Source organism: Callionymus lyra, chromosome 19 (genome assembly GCF_982586985.1).
Source record: "Callionymus lyra chromosome 19, fCalLyr1.hap1.1, whole genome shotgun sequence".
Classification (NCBI taxonomy): domain Eukaryota; kingdom Metazoa; phylum Chordata; class Actinopteri; order Syngnathiformes; family Callionymidae; genus Callionymus; species Callionymus lyra.
This window is the reverse complement of record NC_141836.1, coordinates 17,601,363-17,613,316: the sequence shown is the minus strand read 5'-3', so window position 1 is coordinate 17,613,316 and position 11,954 is coordinate 17,601,363. Positions and strand designations below refer to the sequence as shown.

At 36.8% G+C, this 11,954-nt stretch overlaps 1 protein-coding gene across 1 annotated transcript; it reads left to right on the top strand.

The window, feature by feature from the left end:
• The first annotated feature begins 1,500 nt into the window (after window positions 1-1,500).
• On the top strand, window positions 1,501-11,560 carry LOC148059785 (deoxynucleoside triphosphate triphosphohydrolase SAMHD1-like). The gene is made up of 16 exons (XM_087780673.1): window positions 1,501-1,759; window positions 1,851-1,917; window positions 1,996-2,068; window positions 4,101-4,261; window positions 5,649-5,764; window positions 5,838-5,908; window positions 7,142-7,297; window positions 7,504-7,604; window positions 7,669-7,777; window positions 7,837-7,928; window positions 7,990-8,105; window positions 9,664-9,803; window positions 9,953-10,048; window positions 10,245-10,349; window positions 10,537-10,674; window positions 10,874-11,560. The coding sequence occupies exons 1-16, from the start codon at window positions 1,579-1,581 to the stop codon at window positions 10,994-10,996; spliced, it is 1,845 nt and encodes a 614-aa protein (XP_087636799.1). The 5' UTR covers window positions 1,501-1,578; the 3' UTR covers window positions 10,997-11,560.
• The last annotated feature ends 394 nt before the right edge of the window (window positions 11,561-11,954 follow it).

Sequence of the window (11,954 nt, the reverse complement as noted above, 5' to 3'; positions counted from 1 at the left end):
CATAAGTTTTACACAAGCATAAGTTTGTCAGATGTCTAGACAAGTTTTAAATTATGTTTTCTACATGATTAAATGGTGGCATCTTTTGCTTATTAGGGAATGTTGTTTTTATTTACCTTAAAGATATATCTCAGCTTGAATTTAGTCAGCCATTTCTCTTTGTGCTTCTATTTGATTGAGTGATACATATTTTAAAAAAAATCTGTTTAAAATATATATTTTAAAAGTCGGGTTTTTGGATATTTTCTTTTTTGTCTTTTTTACCAGGTGGGAATCATATTTAGACCAAAAATATTTTTTTTGTCCTTGAGATTTCAAAGCCAATTTTGGGGGCAGAGAGAGATAATAGCAAAACATGTACATTTAACAACACACATTTGCTCTCTAAAGCAAATAACTTTAGCAAATAAAAGGTCGCTGTTTTATGACCAAAACAATAGTGGAAACTGTTTTATCCACATTATCCCTTAAATTAGTTAATGTTGTTCATGGCCAGGCCAGAGGATACTCCTGAGATGTAAACCTGGTATGTGGTCATTCGTAGACATACCCAGCACCCCTACGCTTGGTTCCCAGCACAAGAAGTGATAAGAATTGAATCAGACAAAACAAGGATTGTAGCAGCATCAGCAATAATGTAGACACTGCACCTATCTCTGGTGATGGAAAGAGAGCTAAGCCAAAAATGCAAAGCTCTAAATATACCATTCAATCTAGTTCATTACCCTCGACTATAGTCACAATTGGTCGTTTTCAAAGAACAAAATGGGAGGTACAAGAAGCATAAATGAGTTCTCTCAGCAAGGTGGCTGGGCTTTAGCTTTCAGAGATAGGGCTCTCCAGGGGAGTCTCAGATTAGACTCCAATGATTATTATGATATTATATTTTTAAACAGCCTGTATGATGATATCCCGAACAAATTTGAAAACAAATATAATTTTAACTGACTTTTTAATAATCATACATTGATCTTTGTATTTCTAATTATTAATTATTATTATTAATGATATGACTTTAATGGGGGTTTTGGTTGTAAAATGATATGAATGAAACTCAAAAGGTAAGAATTACAATAAAAAGTGTTTCTGGGATTTGAATGCAAAAACGTTTATATTTTTTTGTAGTTCGTCGGTTCAGCAGAATATAAACGAGTTTATGACGTCATGCATTTTGGCCCGCCCTTGATATAAATTGTACTGAAGAGCGTGTGGCACGCTCCGGAAGTTATAACAATATCTCAAAATAAAACATACACGTGAACCGAATATGCGTTTAAACCTACAACAAAAAGAATAAAAAAGTGACGAAATTATTACAATAATACAAAGACAGAAATATGGATATCTGGATGTAAAACCATTGGGAAGAGAGTAAAGTTGACGATGCTGTTAAGTTTAACTCATTTTATTTTGAAAGAAATATAGGGGAAGTTCTTTTCAAAACGCAATCTACCGGATGACAACAGAAAACCCGGGTATTTAATCGTCAGCCAGTGAGCAGCGAGTATCTTCCATCCGACAACTTCGCTTTGAAACGAAGTCATAGAGTTGTTTTTAATATTGTTTTTATCAGTCGCGATGGAGAGTCGGAAACGATCGTCAGAGAGGGCGGGCATCGAAATGAACAATTTGGTAACACCGGATAAGAAGGTGTCTGTCTCGGGGTTGCCACTGCCCGAATACACACAATGGGGTGTTCAGGAGGTGTGTGAATACCTGCGAGACGAGGCTCTCGGAGAATGGGAAGACTTATTTCGAGGTGAGTGACTTATACGTTCTTCAGTTCGGTCTTTACTCGTATGATCCACGCATGCCCTGGAACGTTAGTCTTTGTTGTGCTTGTGTCACAGAGCAGAAGATCACAGGAGTGGGGCTCAGATACATCGGTCAGACTGAGTTGGATAAACTTGGCATAAAGTAAGTATACACATGTACTTTAAATGTACGTGACCTCTCAACCTCATCATATGGAATTGGTGTTTGCTCTTATTTTAGAACCATTGGTGATCGCCTCAGGATCCTTCATAGTATACGAAAGCTCTGGCAGCTGGACGTGCAATGCAACAAGGTATTTTTTTGTCATTCTATGAATAAAAAAGGACGTCACATAAAGATTATGTTGCACAATTTCTTCATGTGTAAACAACATATCGCCTGCGGATCTAAAAACTATCCACCATGTGCTCAGATTCAGCAGTGTATTAGCATCAGTTCTAATATTATTTCAGGTTGATTTTTGTCCAACGTTTGCATAGCAATGAAAGCCTTTTGTATAATTGAACTATGGTCTATCATCTTGCCTGTAGGCAAAGGTGTTTCTCACTCTAGGGCAGATTTAATATGGCCAAGTAAACGTTAACAAGGAAAATCTAAACTCGTTATTCAAAATATATGTAGATAAACTGCAAAAAATAAGTTGAAAAATAAGCTGCTCTGTATTCCTTGACCTCTTTATAATATCTTATATTTTAATTTACTCTACTAATGATAATTTGTGCACAGCTGAAGGTTCACAGTAGGGACAGGCTGGTTAAACACATCCTTTAAGAAAACTCTCAAATGTTTTCAACTATAGAGTTCCAGTTGACCTCGGTTGAATAGATAAAGGACAGAGCACTCCTTTTGCATGTCTCCTCTTTTGATTAACGTGCCTCCTTTGAGCCTTCGGTGGGAGAACGTCTTGCTTTTGATATCTAGGTATAAACACCCGCATGTGGGGAAAAGACCTTGAAAACAGTATGTCAGGAGGCGAAAGAGATCTTTCTGTAGCACTTCTGCAGGAGAGACACACAGGTGCCATTTCTCGTTTTAGGTGTGTCCGAAGCTTCGAATGTTGTACCAGAGATTCTTGTAATCTACTTTTTTATCAATTCACTTATATCGCTGATTCCAGACTCGAGTCTCATTTATACTTCGTCCACAAGAAATTCCTTCATTCAGAGAAAGAACCTGTTCTTACATCTTATTACCAAGGTGTTATACATTTATGTTGAATGACAGTGAAATATGTATTTACCTGATTATACATCTAAATTACATTGCTTGTGTTACAGAACATGTTCATTTTGTGTCCAACTTTTGCATAGCAATGACGCATTTTGTATAATTGAATATAAGGTTTGTGTTTGAACTATAGTCTATCATCTTGCCTGTAGGCAAAGGTGTTTCTTACTCTGGGGCAGATTTAAAACATCCAAGTAAACGTAAACGAGGAAAATCTAAACTCTTTATTCATCATATGTGTATATATACTCATTAAAGCATTCGTTTTTAAATGATCTATTTGTTTCACAGTCGACTGAAAAAAGATAAGTTGAAGAATAAGAAGCTCTGTATTCCTTGACGTCTTGTTACTAAAAAAGTGTTGTACATTTATGTTGAATGTAGGTATTTACCTGATTATACATTTGAATGACGTTGTTTGTGTTACAGATCAGGTTTTGGGGACAGTTTGATTTGTGTGCATATTTGTTTATACAAATACTAACTGAAATACCCAGTACAAGGTATAAAAAATAAATTTGAAAACCAAACAACCTAAAAACACTGAAAAGGGAGGAGGGGAGAGAAAAGTGAGTTCAGGCGTATTAAAGGCCTTTAAATTAACAAAAAGAAGATGAAATTCTGTATATCTGATCAGTATAGTAAACGTTTATACATTTTCATGGGGGTCTTTTACACACTTTCTGCCCCCTCAAAGTAACAAAACAGCTGATATTTCTCAAAATATTTCTCATGCATTATGTTATTATATATGGTTAAAATATGCATCTAGTCAGACAAGTACAGCAGCATTTTACAGATTAAATATGTTATTTTCTTCACATTTTGAAACAACAAACTCTTCGTGGTGCTCCTTTCGTTTCATCGTCTATTTTTATCCTTTGGCTTTGGGGTTAGGAGTTATTCCATGACATGCAAGTCAGTGCACGACCTTCTGTTTAGATCAGCCCTGCTGCTGTCTCAAAGCTAATGTTTCTTTGCCACTAAAGGGCAACAAAGCTTTGTAATTTGTGAAATAATAATATAAACTGTATGTCCACTGCATTCTAGTTGTTCAAGTGCTGCCGTTTACTCTCCGTCCCTTTGTTTCTTTTCAGGTCTTTAATGATCCAATTCATGGGCATCTTGCACTGCACCCACTTCTTGTTAAAATCATCGACACACCACAGTTCCAAAGACTCCGAAACATCAAGCAGTTGGGAGGAACCTATTTTGTGTTTCCTGGAGCTTCACACAACCGGTTTGAACACTCCATTGGGTAATCCTTCATTTTTGGCTTAATGCAGGGGTGTCAAACTGGTTTTCACCAGGTGCCACATCATCATAATGGCTGCCCTCAAAGGGCCAGATGTAACTTATAAATGTAACTAAATGTAAGCTAATGTAAAATAAATGTAACTACTCCTTAATGTTAAATGACTTTGAATGTATTACTTGAGAGGGGGCATAACTACTGTAAAACAAACAATTGTGAGCTGCTAACAACATGTGTGATGTAGCATTTTACAATTACCGTAAATAAAAATGGCTGCACACAGCCTTGCATGTGGTACTAAATACATTGTTACACATAAAAATAAGTCAAAACTTACAGCTCAAGACTAACAAGTTGCAACTGAAATAAGTCTGACAAGCAACTTTTCCTGTTGATGCACATGTGTCATCACACTTGTCATCTCAAGCAGAGAAAAAATAAATAAATTGCAGGAAAATCAGATTGGTGAGTCTTTATATGTCCCAACAAGAAAGAAAGTCTCAGTTCACAACCAGTTATTGGTCACTTTTTTAGGTTCCCCAGCTTATATATTGGCTGTCGATTCTTGTTGATGAGTAGATGCCTGAACACACCAAGTGTTGTGTGTCTTGATGGGTAAATGTGGCATACTTAGCTCCGTGTTTGGTGTCAAAATGCCGGCGTAGATTGTACTCTTTGACAACCGACAATGCCTCATAACACAAAAGACATACAGGCCTTTCTCCTTGAAGCACAAACATGCATTCGCCTTCCCTCCGCATCAACTTTTCTCTTCTTGGACATTTTGCGAGGATGTATTTGTATTTCTCAATTCCACCTGTTCACATTGATTTGGAGACGCTGCAGCCTAGTGATGCGTCAATCGTGGGAAACAATGTGTGTGTGTGTGTGTGTGTGTGTGTGCCGCGATGAGAGCGCGGTCGGCCGCTTTTCCCAAAGCAGCGGCGCTAATGAAAACACGTAGCGTGGATGACAATCTCGGGTGGGTTGATGTTGTTGATTCGAGACAGACCGACAGACAGACAGACAGACAGACTGTATGGCCCATCGCCCCCCGCTTTGCATTACAACAGGCTGGGCAATGAGAACCTGACCCTGCAGCGCACCGCCACAGTGTGCCTGCGCTTGTGAAAACCTGAACGAGGCAGAGTCAGAGAAGGGAACGCAAGCAGCGCGAATAAAAGAAGGAAAACCATTTTGTCTGTTGTGGGATTGGTTTGTCTAATTTTTTTTTTCCTGCTAGTTGGTCAAGGTTAGGCAGGCGGGCCACATAAAATCACATGGCGGGCCACATTTGGCCCGCGGGCCTTGAGTTTGACACATATGGCTTAATGCATCTGATTATGATCAAAGGATTCTCACTTTATACTCAAAATGATTTTATTTTCAGAGTGGCTCATTTGGCTGAAGAATTTGTGCAAGCTCTAAATGAACGACAGCCTGAGCTTCTCATCTCCAGGAGAGACATCCTTTGTTTGCAGATTGCTGGCCTCTGTCATGATCTGGGTAAGACGCCCTATTGAGGATCACAAGTATTTTAAAGAAATTGATCTAAAGAGTTTGTCTATTTCTCCATTAGGACATGGGCCATTTTCTCACATGTTTGATGGGAGGTTCATACCAAAAGCTCGGCCCGGCTGTGGGTGGAAGGTAAATCAACGATAGTTTTTTTCTCTTTTTTGGTTATGGGTATCATTTGGCCTGGGTCAAAAATCAGTTTATCTTCAATTTGATTAAAATTGTACAATACCGCTTATTAGAAAATAAGATTGATTATTTGCAAGTCATCTCACAAATGTCAGGTTGAAGATGACAAGCCTGCATACATTACACGTTTTAAAGAAAAATGCAGTCTGTAGAGAGAGTACCTGTAACATGTGACAAAAGGACATTGCTTTCAACTTTCCTTAACAAGAATCTGACTGGGTATTTATGCTATCAGTTGTTTACCTTCTTGGTTACCATCCGATAGCTGCCACACTGATGATGAACTTAAAACTCAAACTAAACTTTATCTACTTCTGCACTTCAAATTTTACTCTGAACAAACAGAATGCACTTATTTGTTCTGCACCTTATTAGATTGTACTGTGTTTTTGAATATTATTGTGTTTTTGCTTTATTTGTATGTTGATGTATTATGTAAACTGTCAGCATCTTTGTTGAGGAATACAGATGGAAATTAGTATTGTGTTAAATCTGGTGCAGCCATCTTTTTAATGTGACTGCACATTCTCCTTTTAAATAAACTGAAACTGAACAAAGTAAGAACAAAGTCACAGGACCCTACTTTTTTGTTAATGTTGAATTATAACACACATTTTGGTGTAACACTTGGAGATTGAAGAGTTTAATATATTTCAGTTTTCTTAACATTAGAAACACAATCATTTTCATTATTCAAGATCATATTCTGAATTGAATCAAACTTGATCGATTCAGAACTTTATGAATCAATCTAACGGATTTAGGAAACTGCCATAACACCTAGCCCTGGATATCATTGTTTTATTTTGGTGCAAGAACTGCACCTGTAAGAGTATGTTAAAATGAATTGGAAATAACAGTGAGATTTTCTTGACTTAGAAATCAATCCAATCTAAGAAAAATAACTTCCTACAAAAGTTTTTTAGCATGTTAAAGTGTAAGTAAATTGATGGCTAATGTGGTAGAATATTGCTTTCAAAGTGTGGATGTGTGATGATGCATAAAGAAATGCAGTGTGCACATGGCTGTATCTGATAAGGCCTACACAGTTATTTCATGCGTTAAAGGACCAAGCGTGATAAGATACAGAAGTGTTACAATGATTCTTTTTTTTTAAGCAAGTAATTTCTCTTTTGAACCAAGAGACTTCCCTAAATGCAAAACTCTGTGTTGCAGCATGAAACTGCTTCCCTCAGCATGTTTGAATATCTGGTGAACGACAATAATCTGGAGCCTGTCATGGAGAAATATGGCCTGGTGCCTTCTGAAGACTTGGTCTTTATCAAAGAACTGATAGCAGGACCTGGGAATATTAATCAAGCTCATGGTCAGGTAGGTGTCACTCTTGAGTTGTGAAGACAATAGTTTTGATTTTAGGCAGCTTGTGAGTTTGGTATTGAGTAATGCATAATGTGATCAAGAAGACGTGTTGCACAATAGTTTGGTTTCCTCAATTCAAGTCGTTTAATTATTTCACTCCTGTTTCACCAAGTTTCACAAGTGCATAATTAATGTCTAATGTGCTGTCGCTGCTATAGTGGCCCTATAAAGGTCGCCCAGAGAGCAAGTCCTTCCTCTATGAGATCGTGGCCAACAAGAAAAATGGCATTGACGTGGACAAGTGGGATTACTTTGCCAGGTTTGGATCCGTTTGGCACCATCTTTAAGCGCTTCCTATAATAATGTGCTGCATCTCACCTCAGAGACTGTCATCACCTGGGCATCCAGAACAACTTTGACTGCAAACGTTTTTTGAAGTTTGCACGAGTGATTGATGTGGATGGGCAAAAACAAATCTGCACCAGAGATAAGGTAAACTTAAATTATCATTGATAAATTGTCATGGCTCATATGTTGATTTTTGTGAGCAGGAGGTGGGAAATGTTTATGACATGTTTCAAACAAGAAATAGCCTTCACAGAAGAGCCTACCAGCACACAGTGGGATCCGTAATCGAATACATGTAAGCAGCCTCTTGTATGATTTGTCCTTCAGCACAAAGTAACAATGTGGTATTTGTGCAGGATCACTGAGGCTTTTTTGAAGGCGGATAAGCACATCAAAGTGGAAGGCTCACAAGGAAAAATGTTTTCCCTATCTGAATCCATAGACGACATGGAGGCCTACACCAAAGTGACGGGTTAGTTTGTTCACATTAGATAGAGCGATACTTTATTAATCCCCTGAAGGAGACATTCTGTTGTCCAGCAGCAATAACACATCCATCCAAACAAACATCAATAAATGCATACATAAACTAATACTTAATTCAAAAGGTTGCTAACAAAAAGTAAAAGTGCATGTTTAAGAAAGAGATCTGTTAGATCTTATGGCAGAAGGAAGGTCTTAAAACATTCCATTCTGCAGTGCATGGAGAGGAGCCTGTTGCTGCGGTTACTCTTCTGACCCACCATAGTGACATGCAGAGCGTGTCGAGGGTGACTCTTAGCATAAAGGGCCCTCATCCGTTTCTCCAGCACTGCTTTCACAGTGTCCACACTTTTCCCCCCATCACAGAAACACTGATCAGCCTGTCCAACCGGTTAATGTCTCTCGAGGTCATGCCTCCGTCCCAACATGGACTGATAGAAAAGGTGTAACATTTTACTGCTTATTAACAACTACTATATAATAAAATTGTAAATGTCCTACTTGAATTGCACTTCATTGATGTTTAATTTACTGACATATATAATAGATTTCACATGCACCAAAAATAGAAATGCCCTTGTGTGTGTACAGTATGTGATATCATAACAAGATTGTTGCAGTCTTCATTTATCTTTATATTACAATGGTCAATTATTTTAACCAGTTTGTCCTCGATATATTCTTCCTCCCTTTGGCTTAAATTGTTTGTTTTTTTGTTGTAGCAAATGAAGTTAGCAAAGCGCCATGCTAAAATGCCACAGTCAACGTTGTTGTGTATGTGTACAGTGTAAACCAGCAGAGGTCGCTATGGGATAACGGCCAACAAAATATATATTTACTTCAACGTAAAATATCATAATTTAACCCAAAACGTATCAAGGAAAAGATATTCTGGTCATAGACGACCAGACATGACATAAAAAGGAGACAATGAAAGTTAAAACTTACCAGAGAAATCCACTGTACAGCCCTCAGTAATGTCCTTTTTATAGTTCAGATATTTTATAGTCCAGACCAAAGTATGTTACACTCAATATTGGACTGTTAGCGAGAAGCTACGGCGACACGTTAGCATTAGCTTCTGAGTCGCAAACATTTCAAATTAGCCGCTAACCTGCTAGTGTTGGGTAGGCTCGAGATTCTCATTGGCTGATAAAAGTAGTGGTCGATGACGCAACAGGTCCTTCCACGGGCACGGTCTGGCAGGTGTAGACTGCTTGAAACTTTTTTTCTGTCAGATTTGTTACGTTAAATCAGTGTCCAAAGCCTTGCTTTTGTTTTCAAAATAAGTTATTTTTTATTAAACTTAATTTTTGTATACTATATGGTTTTCCCTCCCTGAAAACTTGAGGGCATCTTTTTTAGTATTCAGTAAACATTCTAGTTTAACCATTTAGACTTTTAGTTCTAACCTTCAAATTTCTTTTTTTTTGTCCAAAATTCTGGTTTTATATTTTTATTGTGAGATTTCTTGCCTTGAGATGAAAAAAATTAAATGTATTATTAATGATATAAATGATGTAACTGGTTTATGTTTACTATTCCAGACCATGTATTTGAGCAAATCCTTCACTCTTCCTCACCGGAGCTCCATGAAGCGAGAGAGATTCTCCGCAACATAGTTTACCGCCGCCTTTACAAATGTTTGGGCCAAACTCAGCCGGAAGAAAAGTTGGTTGTTACAGAGGTATGTTTGTACTTTCATTTTTGTTCAGTTTTTATATGCTTGAATCTGTTGCTGCAACATGTTTGTCCATTGTTTGTAGATAAATGTCAGAAAGTGCCCTAAAGGTGTAACATGATGTAACAGAACATGACTTATTACTCTTGTTCTAGAGCAAAATTGAAGAGTGGAAGAACGAATTGTCAGAATCTAAGCCTCAAAGCAGATCCCTGGACATCAACCTGGAACCAGATGACTTTGTTGTTCTGGTACGATTTTAAGCTGCATCTCTATAAGTTGTTATAGATCCATATCTAATATAATATATATACTGTATATTGGCCATCAATCCGGTGTATGAGCTAAACCCTTTTTTGTTTTTTGTTTCTTACCAAATAAATAACTCGCTGTTTCTTTTTTGTAAAATATCATTATTATATTCATTTTTACCATCTTTTAATACAGGTGTCTGTCATGGACTATGGCATGAAAGATGAGAACCCTATCGACAATGTTCGATTCTACTGCAAGGACGATCCATCCATCTCCATTAAGATTCGTAAAAACCAGGTGAGTACAAACTTCCTCTTCAGAATGTGTTGCGCTTTTAACAAGAAGTTATTTATTTTTTCTTGAGCACACAAAAAAATCTATCAAGGCACCATCAGAAATGTAACTGTGTTGCAATTTTGTAAACTTGTCAACCTTTCTGCACTTCTTCAATTCTGCACTCATTTCCCATTTTTGCCCTCTCCAGGTGTCTCAACTACTTCCTGAACGATTTGCAGAGCAAGTCATTCGGGTTTATTGTAAGAAAACGGATCCTGACAGCATGGAGGTTGCTAAGAAGCACTTTGTCCAATGGTGCATCAACCAAGACTTCTCCAAACCGAAGGTACATTCGACTTCTTTAGAAGTGCCATGCTTATCACATTAAATCTCATAAGGCACTGCAACAGTCAAAGGTTTACAAACATTTGTTGCAAATACATGGCAGGATAAATTGTATTTGAAAGGTGTGATCAGCTTGGCCAGTTCCTTAAAAGAGAAAACGTTACAATAGGACTAACAATATTGAATCTATTTTTCAACAGAATTGTGACATCATTGCACCTGAGTTGACTCCTCTGAAACCAGAATGGGAGAACAAACCTGGAGAGGATAACGTTGACAGATCAAGTGGACGGAAGAGAGTAAAACATCAGCTTTTTAAATAGGCACAAAGAAATCTAAAATATGTTACATGTGAGATTTAATACAGAAAGATATATATATATATATATATACATATATATACAGTATATTGGTTGGCTATTAAGAGGAAGTGCTGGTTATTCTGTAGACCTGACAAGTGTGTTTTACTAAATTATTCAATTTGTGTGTTTCAAGGATTTAGAGTTACATTTAGTTAAATTATTGTTTTCAATTTTGTCCTTCCTTCTCAGGTTTGCACAAGCATCTGTTTGTCAGGTGCCAAGTTGCAAGTTACATGTTCTATATAATTCAATTGTTTAAAAAAAAAGAATAGTTTTAACTTATATTATTATATTCAAGTGTGCATGGGTGCTTTCTTGGGAATTTCGTTTTTACACTAAAAAACCCGGTTTTATGTGTCTGTTTCTTTTTTTTATTTTAAAGTTGTTTGATGTGTTTTTTCTGCGTTTCAAAACAAGACTAAATATTTCTTGTGTAATGAATATTCCTACAAAGATTGTAAAAGAAAATCATGTAAAGCTCAGAGAATATTTTTTTACAATTGGAATATAATTGCATAAAATATGTGTTTGTCTTCTCTTTTTTGACCTTGAGAGAACTCTTTTTTTCTTCTATGCAACCACAGAGACTCGTTTCATCATAATCAGAAACTTTTGCCAGTGTTGTCAACATGACACAGGAAATGTTGTGGTGGCAATAAAGAGTACATTAATTTAATTAAAAATAGATGAATAGAAATACAATAAAATAAGAGGCATTAACATGAAATAACATGAATAATTAATTAAAAAAACACATTTTTGTTCATCATGGCTAGTTTTCATCTTATTGTTGTAGTTATACATAGATACTTGGCACTTTATTGATCCCCTTGAAAAAAATCTACCTGTTAACTTGACCCCGACTAGCAACGGTTAAGCTCATACTATTGATTAAAAGACATTTTCAGCATTCCAGTAA